Source organism: Haliotis asinina, chromosome 13 (assembly GCF_037392515.1).
Source record: "Haliotis asinina isolate JCU_RB_2024 chromosome 13, JCU_Hal_asi_v2, whole genome shotgun sequence".
NCBI lineage: Eukaryota > Metazoa > Mollusca > Gastropoda > Lepetellida > Haliotidae > Haliotis > Haliotis asinina.
The window spans coordinates 12,260,530-12,287,878 of NC_090292.1; the positions used below are offsets into that span (position 1 = coordinate 12,260,530).

A 27,349-nucleotide genomic window follows, 5' to 3' on the forward strand; every position below is an offset into this window, starting at 1 on the left:
GTAAACGATGAATTGTAGACCGGTTAAAATTCCCACAGGTGAACGACCCACTCAGATGCTGTTGATCACTGGATTGTCTGGTCCAGACTCGATTATTTACAGACCGCCGCCATATACCTGGAAGATTGCTGAGTGCGGCGTAAAACTGAACCCAATCACTCCCTCACTCACTCATGACCCAACTCACTGTATTTTCTGGTTCAAACCGATACCCGATGGTGCAACATGTACTGCCGCTTAAACAAACACACAAGCAAAGCAATACAAACTATAGAACAGAACAGATATTAAAACAAACAAATGTTTATTCGGGCTTTATGAAAAGTGACAGTTTGGCTCAGATTAAACAGAATCGGCCTAATCACATTGTAATCACACAACTGCCCGATTTGTATCAAGGGAGCCTTTCGGTTAAAGGTCCAGTCTGTACAATTGTATTCCCAATATTACAGTAATAACGACATGAAAACCATGCTTTAACAATCTCTTTGTGATGTGTCGGTCTAACAATTCGATGGAAGTACACACAGTAATGTGGTTTTAGACACAGAGCAGGAATGCAAGTTATATAGTAACCAACTGCATATTGATTTGGGTGTTATATGGTAACAAATTGCATATTTTTGGGGGGTGTTATATGGTAACCAATTGCATATTGGGTAAACACCTTCAATAGGGGACCGATCATTTTACATATATTGTGAACCTAACTTACTGAGAGAGGAGTCTACCTACGTGACCTCATAGGTGTACTCATCTGATAACAGGTTTATCAAATTAGTTTGATGATCCATGATAACCGAACAAAGAAAGATTAGTGTATCTGTGATACACAACAGTAGTGACATGCGAGGCGCTACATGATGTTAGGGCGTTACAGGGTATCTGTGCAGTGACAAGTTACCGTGGGGAATGATATGAAAGTACGATATGAAAGTATGAAACATTTTATGCTTTAAAGTGATGATACCTTTGAACTGGAAATATGGAAGTGATGAATTTTGAACGTTTGTCTTGGGATGTTAGTGTTTCAGTTTCCCCGGAGGAGTAGCGTTCTGATACCTGTAAATAGACGAGTCAGTGAGTTATGGTTGGCTGGGTGAGTGATTCGGTGAGTGCGTTGGTGGGTGAGTTGTCTGGGTGGAGTGACTAAGTAAGTTGGTGAGTTGGTGAGTGGGTTGATGGGTGAGTTCCCTGGGTAGAGTGGGGGAGTGGATAAACCAGTAAGTCGGTGAGTGAGTAGAAGAGTAGGAGAGTGAGTCGGTGAGAGAGTGAGTGAGTGAGTTTGAATGTGCAAACTCGCACTCATCAAAGGTACACAAAGTCGGTGGTCTACAAGCAGTAGCTAAGTGGGTTAGACGGCTGACTTTGCATGCTGTTTCGACCAAACCAAGATACTAGAATTTGTTGTAGTGAGAGAGTGTAAGGGCAAACATAACATATGTTACACTTGTTTACTTTCAAAGCGGCATTTCCGACCAGATTTCCCCAGGTTCAGGCACATAAACCTAAGGAAAGGACGGGTTATTTTCTTGAACCTGAGGAAATCTAACCATGTATTTATTAGTTAGGCTGTGGTGTTGCAGGAAGGGCAGCATAAGTGACAAATGCGGTTCGTGAACCATGAAAGACAACACTTTAGTGTACATACGTTAGCGGTGACTAGTTGTTAGGATACCCGGGTTGGTAATGAGTTGGACCCGGTTCCCATCTCAATAACCAGACCCGTTATAACCATGTGACCAACAGATTAACGTAATATGTTTTTCTTTCATGATTAAAACGTTGTAATGTCTTTGAAGATATAGGCATAATTACAGGCTTTGGAAAATAATACATGGTTGAGTTATTGACAACTCAAGCTTTTTGCCCCCGGGCTGAAAATTACACTGACCCTTCTTCAAATTTTATGAAAGGAATTAACATAACGGGTATTAACATAATGGGTATATGGGTAGGGTAGGGTAATGGGGTGGGATAGCTGGGTAGAAAATTTGGACCCGTCCCAGCTGTAGTGAATAGTGATTGCTATGGATGGTCACCTTATTCTACTTGAAAATTGCTGAATGCGGCGTAAAACTAAACTCACTCTACTTGAAAAAGAAGTATCCCGCTCCCCCACCACCGAGTACCCCGACAACCAGCATGGCGAAGCCCAGTCCACCCATTGCACCTGCAGCAAACACAAAACAGACGGGAATTTACATAACAATTTGTTTGATTGTTGTCTTTAATGAAGCCATATCGATTCCCACCCTTCACATTTACGTTTCATTGTTTCATTAAGGTAAAAGATACGTCTTCTGTGTAGATTAATCGCAGGACTTTGGAATGTTCCAGCCGTATGGTGGCAGTCTGTAAATGATCGAGTCTAGACCAGACAATCCTGTGATCTACACATGATACGATGGCGTGTCAACACAGTCAACGAGCCTGGCCATCCAGTTAGTCTCCTTTTAAGACAAGCATGGGTTGCCGAAGATCAGTTCTAACACGGATATTCACGGGCTGTAACGTGTAGAGAGAGACGCAGGGACTGACATACCGTCACTGTAGCCGCTGTCCTTTGGATAAAGCTCATCCTCGTACGTGTACTCGCGGATTGAGTTGGGGGTCACGGCGATGCTGATTGGCTGAAATAAACCGACTACTGTCAAACACCCTTCCGTCGAAGTTGTTGGGATCTTTGCTAATACTTCAAGTTAACCAACGTGTAACGAAACCGATGATATAATTAATAGTGAGCGATTTCAGTTGGGCGCCGCTTTTAGCAATATTCCAGCAATATAAGAACGCGGTGCCAGAAATGGACTTCACACATTGTGCTCATGTGGGACATCGGACCAGAGTCTTCCGCCTTTTGGAGCGAACGATACCCTACTGCCACTTTAAATGGATAGTAAAATCGTACGTTGGCAACATCGTTTAATTCGCCATATCAAACACTAACTTAGACACTATAGTGATTTAGTGTGTTACATGATGTACTAACATACTTACGATCTGTACTTAATACATTTTTTTAGCGGAACATTTAGTGCATACATAGACCGGAACTATTGTTTTACTATTATATGCAACAGACCCATAATGTACAGAGGGGCCATTAGGTTGGCCGAATGGTTTATGCATGAATCTACCGGTCCGAAGGTCTGGGTTCGATTCTGAAATGAGTACACATTGTGAAGTCTCAGAGTAAACTGTGTCAGGTGATTGTGTCGTGATTCATAAGTTCTTTCATCGAACCTATACCTCCCCAGTAGCCGGTTAGGTAGAGTGCTGGTTGTTTGTCCTCTTCAGCTAGCAAGAACCGTACCTGTCACTAATTGCTGGCCTGTGAATATTGTGTTCCCTCAGTTAGCGAGAATGGGTTCGGTCGCATGTTGGTCGTGTGTCTGTCATGTGTAGGTCGCATGTTGGTCGAGTGTCTGTCATGTGTAGGTCGCATGTTGGTCGAGTGTCTGTCATGTGTAGGTCGCATGTTGGTCGAGTGTCTGCCATGTGTAGGTCGCATGTTGGTCGAGAGTCTGTCATGTGTAGGTCGCATGTTGGCCGAGTATCTGTCATGTGTAGGTCGCATGTTGGTCGACTATCTGTCATGTGTAGGTCGCATAATGGACGCGTGTGCGTAGTCTGTGGATCGCGTGTGGGTCGTACGTGGGCCGTATCGGAGTCGCATATTGGTCGTATGTGGGTCATGTGTCACTTGCACGTGGGTCGCGAGAGGTTGCATGTGTACCTGGTGGCTGTATGTAGTATGTTTCAGTCAATTAACAAGTGCCCCACCTGTGTCGAAGGATGTAGCGTCTGAATCGTTTGCTTCCCTCACCTAACAAGTATCTCTCCCGTCAATGGATGGGTGGTTGTGTGTTTTCATTAAATAGCAAGTGCTCGACCGGTGTCTAGCTAGATAGGTCTTGAGGTTCCATCAAATTATCTCACCAGTCCAATCGAGAGTGGGGTGAATGGGATGATAAACTGGTCATTGTTGACAGCGGACATGAAGGAAGCGACGGCAACGTCCAACGACACCTCCTTCGACTCGTTGTGGACGTCTCCCAGCATCGGTGCGGTATCCAGGAAGTCAAACCGGATGTGGACATCATCCTCGAATACTAGCTACAGGACAACAATCACTGTTAGTGTTTCACAACGCAAATTTGGGAATTTAGGATCAAATTATCTTATCCGATATTTCGATTCTTTTAAGAGAAAGAAAGACTGATTTTAATAGGTGTTAGGTTGTCATTGGTAGAGAATGCGGTGGCTTGCTGTCATGTGCTTAGAGGTCAGGTCACAAATCACTTGGTGTTAAGCAGCAGTGGGCACAGAGAATACTTGGATGGGTGACCGTGTTTGGCCGCTTGACTAATGAGAGTTTCTAGAACTTCAGTTCCTGCCTCAAAACGAAGCACATGTGATACATGTGGTCTCACCTCAGGCTAAACTGCCCCTTGTCTTGCTTTGGGTAAGATTGTCTGCGCTATGAGCACGGGGTCGGTGTGGATTTAGCGCAATGCACAAGGACTATTGGTAGACAAGTGTTAGATGAGCCAGTGCAGTGAACGCGTTTGCGCCAAGCAGGCGGAGCACGTAATCTGGATGAGCACTTGGAAATCAACACCACTACTGTCTAACCCGTAAGTCGTGGAGCGATTTAGTTCAGAAAGACACCATCACGACACGATTCGCACGAGGAAATTGAACTTTCCCATATTTGGACGAGAACCTGTTTCCCTCATGTTTTGATTGGAATGTTCTGGAGGGCGTTCCCATATATGCAAATAGGGGTCATTTGTCAGGTCGTAGCCCGTGCAATACTTGTCAAGCAGTACTTATCATTATTTTGTGTCGGTTATGCATGAGTGTACCCTGAGCTTGGATATTCGGAGTGGTGATGCCCCAGTGATGACCACAATCTCCTCCAGAACTGTGTAAGCGAAGGTTGTTCTATCTCTGTCAATAGTGGCAGCATACGACCCTGGACAACAGACAACAACTGTGAACACAATACACACAGGACAAAACACTAACGCTAACAAACACGCGCAAACATGCACGCATACGAACATACACCCACTCACACGCGCGAACATGCAAGCTTTATTAAAAAGACTTTTCCTTACTTATAGTTTGTTCAGAGGAATTACTTTTGCTGATATTGGAATATTGCTAAAAGTGGCGTAAAACCATAGTCACTCACAGTTCACCGTATCATGTCACTAAAACCTGACACTTCGTGGCATACGCTCAGCTCGTTTTATCCACTCACTCACTCACTCACTCACTCACTCACTCACTCACTCACTCACTCACTCACTCCTTAATTTATGAGACACATATTGTTTTCTGATATACCGTATTCCTACCTGGCACGGTGAAGTCAAAGCTCCTTCTGTTTAGGTTTACGTAGCAGGCACTGATGTCCCAGTTGAGGAGGTCAGGGCGGCTTTGCGTGTAGTCGAAGATGTTGTAGTCGTACTCATACTGTAAACATTTATTTGTTTATTTGTTCACTAGTTATGACTACACACTGACATTTAGAAGTGGTCAAATATGACACGTTATTTCAGGGATTACACATTCGCAGTGAAGTACAGATTCTAGCTCTTTTGCTGGGTTAAGTCCCATCCGATATTCCACGGTGGCTGGGCGGGTAAGACATCGGACAGGTGCCTGACCCTGAGGGTGTGGGTTCTACTCCCAGATCGGACTCAATCCCAAAAAGTACTAGAATTTGTACTTTAACGTGAAAGCGTACGGAAATCAGCAACATTCCTGTTATGTGACGGCGGTCTGTAAATAATCGAATCTAGACCAGACAATCCAGTGATCAACAGCAATAAAACGATATGTGTCGGCGAGTCTGACCACCTGTGCCTATTAGTCGTCTTTTACGACAAGCATGCTGAAGACCAATTTCAACGCGGATCTTCGCCTGTCAAGAAAATCCATGCAATGAGTCAGGCTTGTGCACCGCTATTGACCATATACTAGTCCCAACACATCGGAGGACATAAAAGATAGACTTTGAATTTTGAACTCAGGTCGGGAATACAACTCGGGTAATCGGCGTTATACGCAAACGCTTTGACCATAAAACTACCACACAGTGGAATGTACTATCTAGTTATTCCACTGACGCGATAGAAATATTCCTTCAGATACTGACTTAGTATCCAATGCACTCAACTTTCACAGGAAAGTAACTTTCGGAAACGAAAGGGAAAGGGATCAACTCACAACACTAATCGACACTGTCAACTGGAGGGGAACCCCTAGATGAAACATGGCCTCATGGTCCTCAGCTGACGAGTAGTCGTCCTACAAATACAGATCAGAGCGGGTAGTAAGTGAGTGAGTGAGTGAGCGAGTGAGTGTATTTTTACGTCGCTTTTAGCGGTACTAAAAACAATGTGCCCACTGGGAACACAGTAATGGGCTTTACACATTGTACCCATGTGGGGAATCGAACCCGGGTCTTCCGAATGACAAGGGAACTCTTCATCCTGCAGTAAAATATCTCAGTTCAATTTATTTATGTGCACTGATTAGGCATAAACTGAAATACATTGTAAGTGTTATACTCGATTATACCCAGGCATATTTGTAAAGCACGTGTTCACACAATATCTCAAAAGTCATGTCAGCTTCGTGCGAAGACATAAAACACACTCGATATAAAATGTGCCAACCAAATTTCGTGGAATCTTTTACAATATATTTATTTAGAATCTACATATGAGAAATCGTGTACCGAGTGCAATGTGATAATCATGACATATGTAAAACCTTGTACCAAGTACCATGTGATAATCATAACGTATGTAAAACATTGTTCCACCTACCAAGAGATACTTATGACGTATGACAAATCGTGTAAAAAGTCCCATCTGATAATCATGACATATGACAAACCGTGTACCAAGTACCATGTTATATTTATTACATACGTGGAAACTAGTACTATTACCATGCGATAATCATGATATATGTAAAGCCTTGGACCAAGTACCATATGATAGTTATCACGTATGAGAAACCTAGTACCACGTACCATGTCATAATCATGACACATGTAAAACCTTGTAGCATGTTACATCTGGTAATCACGACATATGTGAAACATTGTACCAAGTACCATGTGTAAACCATCAGATATGGGAAACCTTGTACTAAGTACCATGTGAAAACCATCAGATATGAGAAACCTTGTACCAAGTACCATGTGATAACCATCAGATATGAGAAACCTTGTACCAAGTACCATGTGAAAACCATCAGATATGAGAAACCTTGTACCAAGTACCATGCGATAACCATCAGAAAACAGAAACCTTGTACCAAGTACCATGTGATAAAAAAGACATACCGTTCTGAGGAACCATGCTACCAAGTACCATGCGATAACCATCAGAAAACAGAAACCTTGTACCAAGTACCATGTGATAAAAAAGACATACCGTTCTGAAGAACCATTGCCACGTTGAGTTGACTGGGTTCTTGAGGGGATAATCGCTCCTCCGACCCACCCAAGTGTAGGCATCGATATTACGTGTTTTTTTCTACAACAGATAAAATATTTGTGAGGATGTCATTGATTAATCTGAACTTTATGCAAGCTACGAAATTTTAGCAACGTCACTAAGTCAACAGCGTACCGTCACGAAATGACATGACATGACATGACACACCATGGAATTCATCACCCCGACCGTGATACCTGCATACAAGTCAGACAATGAAGTATGTGACACAATCTCACTCACTACACCCTCAGATGTGATCTACACAAAACTTAGGCATTGAAGTTAGTCACATTATCCCACTCACCACACTATCCCACTTTCCACACTCTCGGGTGTGACCTACACACAAGCCAGGCTTGATGTGTGTGACACCGTCTTTATTATTATCTCACTCACCACACCCTCATACGTAGTTGTGTTGGCGTTCATGTAGAAGAATTCCCTAGATGTCCTCTGTCTGACGTCATATGGTCCGGCATTCTCGTCATCGAACGTAGAGTGTTCTATGGTCATCCACGAGCAGTTGCCTCGCTCGTTGTCCGTCACGTAAGCCATACCTAGTAAACAAACCACACCACGAGGATACAGATAATTAATACCGTGTAATAATACCTGTCACATCCCAACCTAAGTACACCATGCTGTGCAATAATGTCCATATAGAGGCGGTATTAGTCATGTCCAACATAGTTTGAAACTTTCGACTGAGGATCCATATCACGTGATTCACGCTTTGTACCAGTACCTACATTGAAAAGATAATAGTCATGTACACCATTAATTGTGACAGTACTCAATGTGTGTGGCAGTTTGTAACAATACCCAGACATTCATGATATATAACAGTATACCATACCTTGTAACAATAGGTATAACTTCACGATATATGACATTATGCCACAGCTTGCAATAATTAGCATAATAATAGCATATCTCAAAAGACATGATGGCACAGTTCGATGCTTCTACTATCGTCTTCTCCATGCCTGTGACTTTGACTCCGAGGTCCATCCATGGTACGGCCCCTGAATATTTTCAGAGTGTAATGGAAAATAATACTTTCAAACTTCTTTCGAAAAAGCAAGTTTCCAGATTCAGAAAAATTCCAACCAACAAGCCCGATCTTGTCCTTTTGATAAAGCTATTGAATATATTCATAATCATTGAATTTTCTGTCCTTTTTCACGGAACGTGATTGGCAAGAATCGGGGAAAGCACGATACATATGCAGACTTCGCCTCTAAATTGTCTTGCACTGTGCACTGTCGTCAGCTCCGCATTGTTCTCGGTGCCCTTGGTTTTGTACCTCCTGATCTCTTGGCGCAGATCATTAGAGTGCCGAGATTCTCCACCGGGAACTCAGACATTCTTACGTTCTGGGTAATGCTGAAGGCTGCAGTGCTGGGGAGCCTTCATATTCTCTGGAAAGTTTTTGTGGTTTCGACTAGGCAGCGTTTGATGGGAGAACTCCCACTCGCAGTCTGAGCTGCATGTAGAGGGCAAGAGCCCTGAGCTGATGATGAGCCTTACCAGCCTGGCAATATCGGGATCACCCAAACTCTCTGTTCCGCATGCAAGTTTAAATCTGTCAAAGATAGGCTATTTGTAAAGCGCTTGGCACTTCTTGGTCATGCTCTAAGCACAAACACAAGACAATCAGTAGCGAAAAATAATATGAATGCCTTCAGGTGATATTCAAAAGTTGAGAAAGTTGAAGTAGATTTAATATCTGTAAGGAGAGGGCTCCAGAAGAAAGCAGCTGAATGTTCTAAGGCTCTATGTCCGAAGGTAGTTCCGTATATCTGGAGGTACAACAAGACGTGATTGACCAGCAGATCTGAGGTTCCTCTGTGGGCCATAGTGTGAAACAAAGCTTTTCAGATAGAGTGGAGCAGTTCCATTTAGGGTTTTGTAGGTTAGAGTTAAAATCTTAAAATATATTCTTCGTTTGACGCTCAACCAGTCGAGGGACTTCAATGCAGGCTGGATATGACTTGTTAGAATTTTTTGTGTGATGATTCTGGCGGCGCTGTTCAGCAGCTTCTGCAGGCTGTGAAGCTGGTCGTTGGTAATACCAACTAAGAGACTATTGCAGTAGTCTAACCGCGACTATACGAAGGATCTCATCACTGTAGCTGTGGTGTTTCTGGTGAGGAGGTGATGGATGGCACAAATTATCCTCAGGTGGTGGTGGCAGATCTTCGATGTGTGGTTAACATGCCTTTCTGGGGACAGATTCTGCAATCTGAATATAGAAGCAAGAGTTCATTTTTGCGCTATTGAACTGATATACAACACTTAACATCTTTCACACACGTCTCCATCCAGGCACAGACCTGAGTCTGACTCTGGTGTCACTGATGAAACTTTCCATGAGGTGAGTCGTCAGCGTACAAATGGTGGACAATGCTTTGATATAAAGGGTGAACATGACTGGTCCAAGGACAGAGCCTTGAGGTACTCCACACTTCAGTAGCAGGTGACGTAGTGTTATGTATACATGAAGAATGGGTTCTGATCCCTAGACAGGGAAGTCTCGTGGATATCTTTTTTCAAACGATCTATCAGAATTTGATGATCCACAGTATTAAAGGCGGAAGACAAGTCTAATAGAACAAGCATTCCGAAGTTACCATCATCTACAGACAACTTCAAGTTGTGCGAGTGCTGTCTCTGTGCTATGAGATAATCTATAGACAGACTGGTGCCGGTCCCTCAGTCCATGTTCAGTCAGATGATTCTCAGTCTAACGTGTCACTATCTCTTCCAGACCTTTGCATATGAATGGAAGATTCGCTATTGGTCTGCAGCTTTGAAGCTTTGACTACCCAAATCATTAGGGTATGCATCATTATTAGCTTGTATCTTTATACATTAGCTTGAACCAATATATCTTGTAACAATACCCAAGCCACCAGGACATATATCTTTGTGCTATAGCTTGAAACAATATAGCTTGCAACAAAACCAAAACCATCAGGACATATATCATTGTGCTATAGCTTGAAACAGTATAACTTGCAACAACACCAAAACCATCGGGACATATATCACTGTGCTATAGCTTGAAACAGTATAGCTTGCAACAACACCAAAACCATCGGGACATATATCATTGTGCTATAGCTTGGAACAATATAGTTTGCAACAACACCCAAACCATCAGGACATATATCATTGTGCTATAGCTTGAAACAAAAGAGGACCCGTGAAGGTCCCGGGGTAAAATAGGCCTTCAGCAACCCATGCTTGCCATAAAAGGTGACTGAGCTTGTCGTAAAAAACGGGATCGGGTGGTCATGCTCGCTGACTTGTTTGGCACGTCATCGGTTCTCAATGCGCAGATCGATGCTCTTGTTGTTGATCAGTGGATTGTCTGATCCAGACTCGATTTTTTACAGACCACCACCACATAGCTGGAATATTGCTGAGTGCGGCGTAAAACTAAACTCACCCAGTCACTCAAATCTAACAATACAGCTTGCAACAATACCAAAACCATCAGGACATAAACTATTGTGCTATAGCTAAAACAACATACAGTGGAAGCTGTCTAATCCGGCACTCACGGGGACTGAAGAAATCGTCCGTTCTAGACAAGTTTACACTGTAGCTTACGATACTCAAACCATCAGGGCATATACCATTGTGCTACAGCTTGTAACAAATCATTACTTTATAGCAATTCCACAGAATATATCGGAATATATATCATTGTACAATATCCAAATCACTAAGATATATCCCCAAATCATCAAGATAATTATGTATTCTGTAACCCGTTATAATCAGAGCTAGAACCAGGTATCACTGCAAACAACAACGTGTGAGACATTACCAGTATTGAAGTCGTGTATTTCTGTCAACGATCGGGTTCCAAACATGCTGGCTCCTGGTATTGGTGTGTAGACGTACTTGGTCAACTTGGTGCCGTAGTCGAACCATTCCTGCAGCAGAACGTCACAAAACGTTTACACGTGACGGTTTACACGTGACGGTTTACACGTGGCGGTTTACACATGACCGTATTTCTATCTGCAACCACATACACAGAGTGCCAATGTGTCCTAAATCCCACACAAAGCCAATACGTGGGCCGAAACACATATAATTAGTATCAATGTGTCACCAACCATAGACAAAATGTAATATATCCACGAACTCATTCACAAAGTATTAGTATGTCTGCAGCCACATAGACAGAGTATACCTTCACATGCTCGATGTGCTAACATGTCTACAGCCACATAGACAGAGTATACCTTCACATGCTCGATGTGCTAACATGTCTACAGCCACATAGACAGAGTATACCTTCACATGCTCGATGTGCTAACATGTCTACAGCCACATAGACAGAGTATACTTTCACATGCTCGATGTGCTAACATGTCTACAGCCACATAGACAGAGTATACTTTCACATGCTCGATGTGCTAACATGTCTACAGCCACATAGACAGAGTATAGCTTCACATGCTCGATGTGCTAACATGTCTACAGCCACATAGACAGAGTATAGCTTCACATGCTCGATGTGCTAACATGTCTACAGCCACATAGACAGAGTATAGCTTCACATGCTCGATGTGCTAACATGTCTACAGCCACATAGACAGAGTATACCTTCACATGCTCGATGTGCTAACATGTCTACAGCCACATAGACAGAGTATACCTTCACATGCTCGATGTGCTAACATGTCTACAGCCACATAGACAGAGTATACCTTCACATGCTCGATGTGCTAACATGTCTACAGCCACATAGACAGAGTATACCTTCACATGCTCGATGTGCTAACATGTCTACAAGTTTAATATGCATTCAAGTAACGGAATGCAATCTTATACAATCCGCTTGTTCCCACAATATCACAGATGGTCCAAAACGACGTTCAGTGTTAGACACATAGAAACACAAACATATACACAGAGAACTTAAATAAGCACCCGTTTATATTTACAATGATAGGTTCTCAACAAGCACATACAGTTTCTCTTGTGACCATGAAAACGTAATTTTTTTCTGACCAATATGATCCTTTGACGCATAAAACCGACAAAATGATCAAAATCCATGTTGATATTTGCTTAATTTACATAAACAGCAATAAAATCAAACGAAACAAATCTGAAAAAAAACTAACACAGATTTTCATACAAAACCATATCTGTACAGGTATGGACCCGGATTGTTTAATGTTGAAATCATTAGTGAATGAGTACATTCAAATATGTTTTACACGATTCAGGGTCAATGTCAAGAGTAAACTCTACGTGAATACATGGCAGTCAGCACTCTTCTCCTCATACCCCTCTCTGCCTGATTCTCTGAAGGGACAGTCTACGCCATTTTTCGTGTGAAACAGCTTCCAGGTGGGCCAGGTTCTGTCCCAGTTATTCTCCAAAGGGTTACGATGTGGGCTCATTCATTTGTGAGCTATACGAAGGGGTGCTGAATAAAGCTCTTTCTGCATTAATAAACAGTGAGCTCACCTTCATATACGTGACCTCCTGATTAATCTTGTCGATAATCTCTACAGTCTGGTGGAAAGCCGGGGCGACGTATGGAAACGCCCTGGTGTTAACTCGTCCTGGACATGATACTTCAGCTGGCGTCTAAATATCAACAACGTAATCCTTCAAAAAGTGAACATTGGTTTAAGTGAGCGAGTTGGTCAGAGCTCATGCTTGTTCCTTCATCGGGTGATGAAGAATTAGCACCGACAAGTCAGCTGATGAAAGAACAAGAATTAGCCCTGAACCGTCGTGTAAAGAATAAAAGTAAGTTGTTAGCAATAAAACGTGTCGTGTATTCCTGTTTAAAGGTAGTCTTTGTTTAAATGCGACCGGATGCATTGTAATACAAAATCGGAAGCTTAAGATTATTGTCATGTTTGTCAAAAAATGACGAAACCCATTCAAGCACGCACGCCCACACGCACACATACATACATACATACATACATACATACATACATACATACATACATACATACATACATACATACATACATACATACATACATACATACATACATACATACATACATACATACATACATACATACATACATACATACATACATGCATGCATACAAGAAATAAAGTGAGAGCTTTAAGTGAGTCTAAACGTTTGATAGGTAGTATTTAAACCAAACATAAACTGTGTTACGTAGTGAATGTTACTGAAGATAGTCGTAATGCAGTTTTCGTTCAGAGTCTGATTCCTGGTTCATAATCCCCTGGTACACTGCTTGACATAACTGAGATGCCTATTCAATATAAAACACATATATCTCCCAGGGTTGCCATAATTTGTGATTTTCGTGCGTAAGAGTAGTTTTACTCTGCTTCTATCAATCTTTCAGCAATATCACAGCGCGGAACACCACAAATGGGTTTCAGATTGTCCCACGTGGGGAATCAAATCCAGGTCTTCAGGAACACGACCAAACACTTCAACCACTAGGCTACTCAAACGGTCATGTGAGATTTTACGGATTTGTGTCAAGTCAATACAGTCCGTGAAAGACGCTTTTCCTGTCGTTGCCGTTTGAGAAGTTCATTCCGCCAAAAGGTCGGACTAATCGATAACGCTCCCCTATCCCCCACCCCCAGGGACAAACAATGACGGTCGCCCTCCTAGAAACCAATGGCATCCGCTCCCTGGCAACCATCCCCTAGCAACCGCCGACTGCCGCTCTCCTAGGAACCACTAACTGACCCTTTCAAAGCAACCACCCACCACCGCTCTCCCAGCAATCTCCGACTGCCGCTCTCCTAGAAACACAATCTGTTCACTGGTTCACTGAGGTTGTTCCATTTGAAGATTTGGTGCCACAATGTCAAGCGGACCAAAAGGTTACGCGGACATAATACTTACCTCACACTGACATGAAATTACATTCGTAACTACCTGTTCAAGTTGCCAACTCATGTCTCTTTCATCCATACCTACCTCAAATGCGTTTGGAGTTTCAACGTAGTTCTTGAAGTGTATGAAGTCGTAGATGTGTTCAAAGGAGTGGGCGGGGCCGCCTGCCTGCGTCCCCACGTTCCCTATCACGTGGGCTCTGACCGGCACATCCGGGATATTTAGGGCCATGTCCCACGTGTTTGGGTCTGATTGAAGGATAACACATGACACATGTTAACGCTACCATCAAACGCGGATGGAATTAAGTTACTGTATCGTTTGTCTCAGTTGATACCCGTGAAGGTCCGGGCAAGAACGTTCGCCATCAGTAACCCATACATGTCGTAAGAGGCGACGAACGGGATCGGGTGGTCAGGCTTGCTGACTTGGTTGACACTTGTCAGTGATTTCCAGTTGCCCAGATCACTGCGCATAGTGTTGATCAGTGGATTGTCTGGTCCATACTCGATTATTTACAGACCGTTGCTACATAGTGCGGCGTAAAACTGAATACACTCACTCACTCAAACACCGATGTGGATAGTGAAAGGGATAGTCAGCATACAAATCCGACAATAAATCAGCAATCTCAGAACACATTCAGACAAATCCCAGTCACCAATCATCTGAACACAGTTTACAATACCGGCAACGCGAGTGTAAACCAAGTGTAAACGCGTATCCACTAACAATTACAAAACATTCCCATAATAGGATTTTATGTCAGATGAAGCGAATATGAAATTCCCTTTTGCAGATAATGTTTATATTCCTTTTGCAGATATTGTTTAGATTTGTGTCCAGTCACGACAACGCACACGGTCCTTTGCAGCTCACGATTGTCGTTAAAGGTTAGTGAGGGGATCTAGTGGTCAGGTGTGATATCTAGTGGACAGGTGTGATATCTAGTAGTCAGGTGTGATATCTAGTGGTCAGGTGATACTTTGCTGATGTAGGTGACCGTATCCTACCTACACATATGCTATCAATCACTGGATTGTTTGATAGTATTAGTGTATGTACGACCAGCCGTATGTAGCTGGAATATTTCTCAGCAAGGCGCTTATGGGCATGCTTACGAGAGGGTATCAAAAAGTTCTAATTATCACCAGAACAGAAGAATAGAATATGGTTTGTCTTAAGATTCTCAAAATTCAAACTTACATGCATCTCGATATTGGACAAAACTGACCGACTGTATGTGTTGCGACAACACTGATGATTATAGACTAAAGCTTAGTTTATGAATATATAGTTTCTCCATATAGTTTTAATAGTGATAAATAAACCCATTAAAGGAAGGGAAAAGTTATTGGACTGTGGTACAGACTAACCACTACTGTCTCCATTATTTGACTCTGAGGACATTACAGCATAGCGAACGGACACATGACAGTCTGGACACCAATGACCACCTTACTGGACACCAATGACCACCTTACTGGGCACCAATGACCACCTTACTGGACACCAATATTAGTCTTGCTGGACACCAATGACCACCTTACTGGACACCAGCGACTACCTCAGTGGACACCAATAAATACTTTACTAGATACCATCGACCACCTTCTGGACCCAGATGAAATGCCGACTCTGTATCGTACCTGAAAAATACCATGTGACGTTCAATGTGGCATCCATGTTCTGCCAGTACTGACAAGAATGCCATTTCTGAACGTTGATGCCTCGGACAGTGTCTGACCCAAGGTTGACCTCCTGCACGCCAGTCCCGGAGAAATGAAGTGCACCTGCCGCCGTGTAGATGTGTCCGCCCTGGCCGTTCTGCTGGTACCCGAACAGGAAGCGGTCATTGGCTCGGGATATGTCCGTGACGTAACATGTCTCTGTACAGGAGTAAACAGCAGTCTATTTATTATTTTAGGTTGCTGTTGACAATTCACAACTGGTATCGATGTACGTAGCGGTCGAACAAATCTACATAACATATATATTAACATTGCATCTTCTTAGAACTTCGACCGGAGAGGACCTGGGAAACAACTGTTCTGTAATAGCGATTCGCAATAAATGGATGTGAAGTTACGTTTACGCCCAATATTCCCACTTGAGGTAAAAAACGCTTTAACCACTAGGCTACCCAACCAAACCCATTCACAATGAATCACCGGCTTGTCTGGTCCATTTGCAAACCCGGGGGTGGCTTGCGGTCGATTCTCCATATGAGCATAATGTGTGATGCGTATCTCCGGTGTACCCCGTCGTGATATTTGCCGGAATATTGGAAATAGCGGTGTAAAATTATAGTAAACTCATCATCTAACTTTTCACATTTAGCGATATTGCACCAATATCACGACGGAGGACACAAGAAATGGGCTTCACACATCGTACCCAAGTGGGGAATCGAACCCGGGTCTTTGGCGTGACGAGCGAACGCTGTAACCATTTGGCTACCCATACTACCCCGTCTATCGTCAGAACGTATAATCTCACTAGTATATGGGTATATCCGGATAAATTCGTTGTTGTTGTAGTCGAAGTAGCCGTAGAACGTCGACCCCTTCGTTGTCTGGCGTATCACGCCCATGTTCACGCTGTAGTCAAAGATTTCGTGCACCTCCACAGACATGTTCTTGTCCACGAAGATACATTCGATGTGGACCTCGAAAGTTGGCGGAAGCTGAGGGGGCATCGTCTGAGGACCTACCCCGGTCGTGGAGAAAGGAAGAAAACGATTATCAACAGTGGGTGTAAAGCGGTGGGGGTAGAAAAAGGACATGAATAATAAACAGGGGACCAAGATTCACGGGGAATATAGAAGAATATACTGAGGACCTAACTGAATCGTGGAGAAAGGTAGAAACTATGAGGGTCTGGAGCGGTGGTATCAGCGTTTGCAATACCCGAATTTGACAGAAGAGCCTGCCGACGCCTCCAGTCTTTGATATCTATAGGACCTGAATGAAATCTGCAGGAATGAAATCTGCAGGAATGAAATCTGCAGGCCCATTTTGTTGAAGTCACTAACTCTGCATAGTTTCACACTGTTTCTGCAAAATCAATTAGCGAAGCCAGTCTTTGGCACAAAGAGAAGTTCTTATGTATTAAAGACTGGTGATATCTGTCATTTAACATCATGGATGATTCCCGAAAGAAAATGAAAGGAAATGAAAAACACAATTATAAGAAAGATTCCAGTTGAAAAGATCAAACTGACAGCTAATTTACTGAAGGCCACAAGGCCAACACAGTTGAAACTGTTGGTCCGATTAATTATGAAATATCCGGCCTGCGATTATTTCGAACGTCAGGTAGGAGTAGAAAACGAACATGTTTAATAAACTGGGGAGGGGGAAGATTCACGTGGTACTGAGAGAGACATACAGAGGGGCTAGCTGGGTGGGGGAGAAAGGGTGAAAACAATGAAGTGAGGGTCTGGAGCGGTGGTAGTAGGAAAAAGGACATGTATGAAAAACTGGAACCAAGAATCATAGAGAGAAATACACTATGAACCTTGCTGAATTAGGGAGAAGGAGGGGAATTATTTATGAAGTGACGACCTAAGCCGGAGGGTGTAAAATATATAAAGAAGTGGGGATCAATGTTCATAGGAAATAACCTGAAACATCCTGAGAACCAAGCTAGGTCGGAGAGAAAGTGGGAAAATATTGATATTAAGCTTAGTATTTTCGAGAGAGAGAAGAAAAAGGAACACATGTAATATAATTGGGACCAAGGTTCATGAGGAATAGAAAGAACACTATTGAGGACCTAGGTGGGTCGGACAGTGTAGGGCCGTCTCCTGTTCTCGCGGGTTTCCTATTCTCGCGGTAAACACATTTTCTGCCGAGGTCGCCGATGAGTGATACTTAGCGGTTGTTTACATCATTAACCAGTAACTAGGAGGTGGCCGAAGTCTGTGAATTATCAAAATTTTGCAGTGTAGCGATTATTCGTGAGTTTTAACCAACTTGGAAAAATCGTAACTTTCCCCCGCCCTTCCCGATAAGATTCCCCTACCTTACACCTAATAACGTTACTTTCTCGTTGTACCGCGAGAACAGGAGACGCCTCGAAAAGTCAGCGGCAGACGACCATGTTTTTCATCGAGCTCAAGTGAGATAATACACATGATGGATCAAGCAGTTGATAGAAGCAGATGTTAGAGGGGGATTTCTTCATTACAAAACAAACGTACATACGAAAAGAACCGTTTATATTATTTTTTCAGCTGATATTCGTAAGTACCGAGAGAATAGGAGACGCCAGTATTAATGGGGAAAATGCAGTATCAACTATAGACCTCTAGCAATGGGAGAAAACATTGGGAATATATAAAGAAGTAGGGACCAGGACTGATGGGGAACGATGGGAGAAAACATTGGGAATACATAAAGAAGTGGGGACCAGGACTGATGGGGAGCGATGGGAGAAAACATTGAGAATACATGAAGAAGTGGGGACCAGGGCTGATGGGGTGTGATGGGAGAAAACATTGGGAATACATAAAGAAGTGGGGACCAGGACTGATGGGGAGCGATGGGAGAAAACATCGGGATATATATAGAAGTGGATACCAGGACTGATGGGGAATTATGGGAGATATATTGTGGGGATGGAAGAGGGATATATATGATAAACCACGGACCTAGAACAATGTGTAAAAGAGCGAAATACATAATGATTACATACAGAGGGAACACTCGGAACACGAATGGACATATACTCATGGAAAAAAATATCGCAACACTGCCATTAAGCTCAGCAATGGAAGTTATCCAAACGTCAATGTTATTTACATTCTGGATAAGCGACTTCAAGGAACAATCAACTAGCATATTGTAACGCAAAAAGAATAGAAACTGTTGTTTATTCATAGACGCAAACGTGGCAAAGTAAACCATTTATTTTCGCAGTATTGATAACAGACTATAATCATATCGTGTGAACAAGTGCAGTCAAGTTTCTGACATATAGCCCCCAGGACGTCATATGACAATCAGTAGCCGAACATAGTTCAAACATCTGGTGTAATGTCAACCAGGAACTCCTCCTCACTGTATCAGGCGTTCAGTTTGACGTTGACACATTGCGCTCCATTCTTGATGAACAGAGCTTGTTTGGACACATCCCACATGTGCACTGGACGAGCTCTGTGGCATATCCTTTGACCATCATGTCCTATGATGTTACTGATGTTACTGACGTTGTGTTCTCATATAAAGAAGAAGTTGATATCCATAAAAATCTTCATTCTCATGTATTTCACTTCTAAATGCCCTTCAAAGAAATGGTGTACGTATTTACCGACATACTGATGAAATATCAGTCATAAAAATAACAATATCCGTCACTAATTATGTCCAGTATAGATAGCAGGGAAGCACGTTACGACCCGATCAGTATCACCCTAGCTCTGACTGATATATTCTCAATACGAAATGTCGTACAGGAAGGGGTACTTGGTTATTTGGATCTAGCTTTACATATTTCTGATATTTTCATAAACAGTTGCAAAGAGTTGGAGAACGATGTGAACTTGCATGTGTTCTCAGTATGGAGAGTTGGTGTGATTCTAATCACCTTTATCTCTTCTTGCGCAGATCAGTCTGCCCTCACGCAGTGGTAGCATGGCCGCATTATGTCTGATATTTGAATGGAATGTATGGATTACAATGACAATCCAAATACACAATGATTTGATGGATGGCTGGTGGGGTGGGTGAGGGTAAGACACTCTAAATTTGCGTTCTCCTGTAATAACGAAATCCTAGTCCAGTTAGTGAAATGATAGCTTCATCTAAAGACAGTCCTTTTTGCAATCAAACAATATTTTACCAGCATTTTATGAAAAAACTCCCCCAAACAATTAATTACTGTGAAATGCTGTCAAACTCCCTTGTGTCGAACGTTGTTGTCTCGAACATACGATTGTCTCGAAGGAAAACGTTCGAAACCGTCATAACCGTTTTTCATTTATCATTTTCAACAGCGTGGGACATCGGATAAGTCGATATAGTCTCTTCAACTTCGACTCCAAGGTAGATGGTAGGACAGTATCCGTGTTACCTGGTGGTGGGGTGGTCCCCATGGTGCACACCGAGCTGTTGTAGGCTCCGTTCACGGCCCCCAGCATCATCAACAACGCCAACAACACCGTCTTCATCTCTTTATCTGATGCAGAAGGAAAACCGTATTGATAATAACGTTCTGACTTTTGTATGGCATGACTGCATGTTGTTGTTTACGCTTGTTCTGGTGAAGGTGAAGCACGGGAGGTTACAGTCTGGTTCATGTAAAACAGATATCTTTGAAGTGAGTAAGGACCCACACCATATTACTGTTAAATTTTAAATAAAAAATAACTTATAAAATTGCAAAACGTGGCTCTCCAATCACACTGTCATTAATGTAACATGAAAGTCCTGATACAAGTATTCCACAGAATGAATACGTTTACAAATGTTTGCAAACTTTTATTCCTCCATCAAAACGTTTTGAGTGATCACAGAAGTTGTGTCCCTTCATCTCTGCTCTCTTTGACGCTCCTACACTTTCTCTATTCAGTCCATAGATGTACACACTTGAAAATTATGCGAGTTTAATAAAGGAGCAGGTACTTTAAGTCGGATAACTTGTCTTCAATATATGTTTAAATCAATCACCCGTAACATTGGGATACTATGACCCTAAGTTAACCAAATCTCAGAACCTGATTTACAGTAGCTGTGTGAATAGACCTTGTTGCTGGTGACACAAAATGTACGTTGTTTGATACCAATATTGGCCTTGAGGTGAAAATGGGTCGCTTGCGTATGAACGTGCAACTTCTTCAAGAAGCATCACTCCAACTACACGTGTCTTCATTATCATGACAAAATCTGCACGTGTCCTCAGAAGGACGACTGCAAGTGAACGTGTATTCAGAATGATGACTACAACTGCACCTGTCTTCATTGTGATGAACACACCTCCACGTGTCTTCATTATGATGAACACACCTCCACGTGTCTTCATTATGATGACTACAACTGCACGTGTCTTCAGAATGATGACTACAACTGCACCTGTCTTCATTATGATGACTACATCTGCACGTGTCTTCATTATGATGACTATAATTGCACCTGCCTTCAGAATGATGACTACAACTGCACGTGTCTTCATTATGATGACTACAACTGCACGTGTCTTCATTATGATGACTACATCTGCACGTGTCTTCATTATGATGACTACATCTGCACGTGTCTTCATTATGATGACTACAATTGAACGTGTCTTCATTATGATGACTACAACTGCACGTGTCTTCATTATGATGACTACAACTGCACGTGTCTTTAGAATGATGACTACATCTGCACGTGTCTTCATTATGATGACTACAATTGCACGTGTCTTCATTATGATGACTACATCTGCACGTGTCTTCATTATGATGACTACAATTGCACCTGCCTTCAGAATGATGACTACAAATGCACGTGTCTTCATTATCATGACTACAACTGCACGTGTCTTCATTATGATGACTACATCTGCACGTGTCTTCATTATGATGACTACAATTGCACCTGTGTTCATTATGATGACTACAACTGCACGTGTCTTTAGAATGATGACTACATCGGCACGTGTCTTCATTATGATGACTACAATTGCACCTGTGTTCATTATGATGACTACAACTGCACGTGTCTTCATTATGATGACTACAATTGCACCTGTGTTCATTATGATGACTACATCTCCACGTGTCTTTAGAATGATGACTACATCTGCACGTGTCTTCATTATCATGACTACAACTGCACGTGTCTTCATTATGATGACTACATCTGCACGTGTCTTCATTATGATGACTACAATTGCACCTGCCTTCAGAATGATGACTACAACTGCACGTGTCTTCATTATGATGACTACAACTGCACGTGTCTTCATTATGATGACTACAACTGCACGTGTCTTCAGAATGATGACTACAACTGCACGTGTCTTCATTATGATGACTACAACTGCACATGTCTTTAGAATGATGACTACATCTGCACGAGTCTTCATTATGATGACTACAACTGCACGTGTCTTCATTATGATGACTACAACTGTATGTGTCTTCATTATGATGACTACAATTGCACCTGTCTTCATTATGATGACTACATCTCCACGTGTCTTCATTATGATGACTACAATTGCACCTGTGTTCATTATGATGACTACATCTCCACGTGTCTTTAGAATGATGACTACATCTGCACGTGTCTTCATTATCATGACTACAACTGCACGTGTCTTCATTATGATGACTACATCTGCACGTGTCTTCATTATGATGACTACAATTGCACCTGCCTTCAGAATGATGACTACAACTGCACGTGTCTTCATTATGATGACTACAACTGCACATGTCTTTAGAATGATGACTACATCTGCACGAGTCTTCATTATGATGACTACAACTGCACGTGTCTTCATTATGATGACTACAACTGTATGTGTCTTCATTATGATGACTACAATTGCACCTGTGTTCATTATGATGACTACATCTGCACGTGTCTTCATTATGATGACTACAATTGCACCTGTGTTCATTATGATGACTACATCTCCACGTGTCTTTAGAATGATGACTACATCTGCACGTGTCTTCATTATCATGACTACAACTGCACGTGTCTTCATTATGATGACTACATCTGCACGTGTCTTCATTATGATGACTACAATTGCACCTGCCTTCAGAATGATGACTACAACTGCACGTGTCTTCATTATGATGACTACAACTGCACGTGTCTTCATTATGATGACTACAACTGCACGTGTCTTCAGAATGATGACTACAACTGCACGTGTCTTCATTATGATGACTACAACTGCACATGTCTTTAGAATGATGACTACATCTGCACGAGTCTTCATTATGATGACTACAACTGCACGTGTCTTCATTATGATGACTACAACTGTATGTGTCTTCAGAATGATGACTACAACTGCACGTGTCTTCATTATGATGACTACAACTGTATGTGTCTTCATTATGATGACTACAACTGCACGTGTCTTCAAAATGGTGACTACAACTGCACGTGTCTTCATTATGATGACTACAACTGCACGTGTCTTCATTATGATGACACAATCTGCACGTGTCTTCAGAATGATGACTAGAACTGCACGTGTCTTTAGAATGATGACGTAACGGGCACGTGTTTCCCAGATAATAATTGTATTTACACATGTAAAAACTACAAATGCACATATCTTCCAGAATTACATGTATATTCATAAATACGCTTTTTCAGAATGATAGATATAAGGACATACGGTTTTTTCACAATGATATTTATACTTGTAACATACGTACAGGTTCATAACTTAATTTGCACTTGTTTACAAGTGAGTGAGTGACTTTAGTTTTACGCCGCACTCAGCAATATTCCAGCTATTTGGGCGGCGTTGTGTAAATAATCGAGTAAAGACCAGACACTTCAATGATCAACAACATAAGCATCGATCTGCGCAATTGGGAACCGATGTCTCTCCCCCCACTCCTAACACCTTACCCCATCCCCGCCTTTTGGAATATTGTTGAGAGCGGCGTAAAACTAAACTCATCCAATCACGTTTTTAAATATAATACAAATAAACCCACATTTATTCGCTCTTTCCTCTTATACATATGAATGCCGTGTGGTTAGTATAACTCGTTATTTAACAATTCATGGTTGATTCATACCGAGTGATTAAAATGTTGCCAAAAAGTTGCATCCTTCAGACATTTAAGACATTACGTGAAATGACTAACAACAATACTCTATTCAATTACAGACCATACATGTTACATTGCATTCATTTCGCACTTACAATTCGTGAAGCTGGATAAAGCATTTACAACTCAGATCTGTTGAACTGTACGCTTTGTCATCATATGTACTTTATATCATTTATTTTTACAGTTCAAACTATTATGACAGCGGCTTGAACACTCGACTTTATTTTTGAAGCACTTGCAGCGGTTAGTTTCACATTTTTTTTAAGTCCCGAGCATTTACAGGGAACAAAGTTTTCATTTTGTAACTCTGTGAAAACAATCCTAAATAGCATTTATATCGGCGGATGAACGCGACAGGGCACGGTCACTATTGAAAATCTTGGCGTCACGGTCAAACACAGTTTGAGAATCAATTAGGTTATGGTTTGTTTTCATCGAGTTAAAGATCAAAACTGTTTCCCACTCGTAGTTAAACATGTTCTTTAATCATGATTAAAATATTTTGCATGACACAGCTTGTAACAGAACTACAAGAACGATTTATAACAATTATAACAACAAGCGATTTTGACAGAATCGTCTTTGAAAACAAGTTGTATCTCGGAAAATAATGAATGAAGGTGGCAAGAGTATATGGCAGTAGATTGTGAAAACATACAGCTTTCATTTTTCAAAACAAAAGTCACCACTGCAGGTTTAGACAAGCAAGATATTCTACCACGGGAAATGTATATAAATACTACAGCAACCCATGTGGGTATACCTTATATTACGTCACGGAGGCCCTCCCTTCCTATTGGTTGAAATCTCTTTCGCGGGAGAAAATTGTTCACTGTTGTCAAAAAGGTCAATCTAACGTAATGACGAAATGAGTAGTTTCGATGTTGAGGTTTCATTTATAACGATGTCAATAAATGATTTATGCATTTGTACCCACCTAGAGTATATGTGATCCTTAATAAATGCCGTGGGTTACTTCATCCCGTGTTCACACAGAACGGTACAAAGTACATTCACATCGTTAAAGTGCAGTTGCTTTGCGAGTCATGTAATCTTTCTCAACCAACAGACAATCAGTCTGCGATATAAGCTGACACTGCACGAGTGAGAGAAAGGGTGTTCTAACGGTACCTACCCGGTCTACCAGCTGGAATTCACTCAGACATCAACTCACAGAGATCGTCTTCTAAGGCGGCTAAGTATTTAATTCAAAGGCAGATACATAAACAGGTCACTCTTTTTACACATGATAACATTATTATCAACGCTATCAGTGGCATACGCAACAGCATGAACGACTCCGGGGTGGTGCTGCGAGTTACGTGGACAATGTACTACCGATAAACACAGGTTTTGATAAGAACAGTGCTCGGGTGGGTGACCAGCAGCTTGACTCATGAGACATTCTAGGACTCCAGTCCTGCCCCACAACGAAGCACATGACGCAAGTGGTCTCACCTTAGGCAAGTGAGTTTGTCCAAAATTGCCTCTGTTCACCCAGGCGAAAAGGGGTACCCGGTGGGATAAGTCATGTAATTATAACCTTCTAGCTCCTAACAGGTAGCTTGGGTTATCCGGGGTAATACTATGCCTGTTTGACTGTTAGCCCAATGATCATTCACCTTGTGGCGCAATATATTTATTATTATTATTTAAAGGTGGACGTACAATCATTGTATTTGGAATGGATATCTTTACGTTTCTGTACAACAGGGGCAGTAGGGTAGCCTAATGATCAGAATGTGCGCTCATCACGCTGAAGACACTGGTTGTATTCCCCACATGGGTACTATATGTGAAACCCAACTCCGCTGTTTTCTGCTGGAGTATTACTGAAAACGGTGAAAATCCATTATTCACCCTCTCTAAAATATCACATACACAAAGCAGTAAATTATTTGTGCGCTGCATGTACGTTTACGATATCATTCCATGGCGGAAGTGTTGGTTTCACTCTCGACATTGTACAAATGCACAATTATGTCCTGAAATACGAATAAAAAACGCAACGAAACATTAAAAACATTGAAAGTCATTAGGAATTGTTATTGAAACTCATCTTCTGAAACCCACGCTTGCACTGGGTTGCTACTCAGACGTCAAAGTTCTGTGCACAGCCTCTATGTGTCTCAAAAACCTTGCCCCTCCATATCTCTCATCTCCCTTAACCCAGTATGTGCATTCCCCGGCTCTACGTTCCCAAGATCAACGGCTCATGATAGTACCTCAAGCTCGGCTGTTAGAAAGAGTTTTACTTATGTCGCGCCTCTCTTATAGAACTCTCCACGGTTCCAAATCAAACTCGACACAAACCTGGTCTCTCTTAAGAAGGTTCAAAAGATGTTCGTTTTTACTAAAGTGACATTTCCCCTCCTGCGCCATGAGGATGCATGAGTGGGTGGTCACTGGCGCTTTACAAATGTCCACTATTATTATATTTTACAGATTAAAGATATTTTGCTGTAGATAAGGTTCGGGTGATCCTGGCAAAGTATGGCTGGTAAGGCTCATCATCAGCTCGGGGTCCTAACCACCTCTACACGCCCATGAAACACTGCCTAATCGAACCCACCAAAAACTTTCAGGAGAATATGGAGGCTCCCCAGCAATGCAGCCTTCTGCATTACTACAGAGTCAGAAGGGCTGTGCTCCCGGTGGAGAACCGGGTCAGTGTCCTGATCTGCGCCAAGAGATCGGGAGGTACCAAACTAAACCTTGTTTGTCACGTTGCTGTCAAAAGGAACAGAAAATTCAATGATATAAATAAATTCAATAGTTTTATAAAACAAAGGACAAGATCGGGTTTGTTGGCTGGAATTCTTCCAAGGCTGTATATCCCAGAGAAAGCATCATTTTCCAGGACGCTCTAAACATGTTCAGGGTCGTACCATGGTGTTGATCACTAGATTGTCTGGTCTAGATACAACAGACTGTCCTCACATTGCTGGAATATTGCTGAGTGCGGCATAAAACTAAAGTCATTCATTTATCACAATGATAGTACTGCACAAAATCTTCAGTTGCAAGGACCTTCATTGATCCACTCATAGTATTTACACACCTTATTTTCCTCACAAGATGGCATGTGCTCAGGAGGATAGTCATAAAGGTGAGTTCCTTTGTAACTACGCCTTATGTTTT

General features: G+C 42.1%; 1 protein-coding gene across 1 annotated transcript; it reads right to left on the bottom strand.

The window, feature by feature from the left end:
* Positions 1-285: 285 nt before the first annotated feature.
* Positions 286-25,490, bottom strand: LOC137259262 (uncharacterized). The gene is made up of 16 exons (XM_067796893.1): positions 25,344-25,490; positions 20,485-20,589; positions 16,909-17,118; positions 16,059-16,298; positions 14,494-14,657; positions 13,029-13,151; positions 11,368-11,476; positions 7,926-8,086; positions 7,464-7,565; positions 6,244-6,324; positions 5,370-5,487; positions 4,872-4,981; positions 3,943-4,119; positions 2,546-2,633; positions 2,090-2,173; positions 286-1,062 (listed from the first exon to the last, which is right to left on the bottom strand). Exons 2-15 carry the CDS (start codon positions 20,579-20,581, stop codon positions 2,091-2,093), a joined length of 1,863 nt encoding a protein of 620 aa, XP_067652994.1. The 5' UTR covers positions 20,582-20,589; positions 25,344-25,490; the 3' UTR covers positions 286-1,062; position 2,090.
* Positions 25,491-27,349: the final 1,859 nt, after the last annotated feature.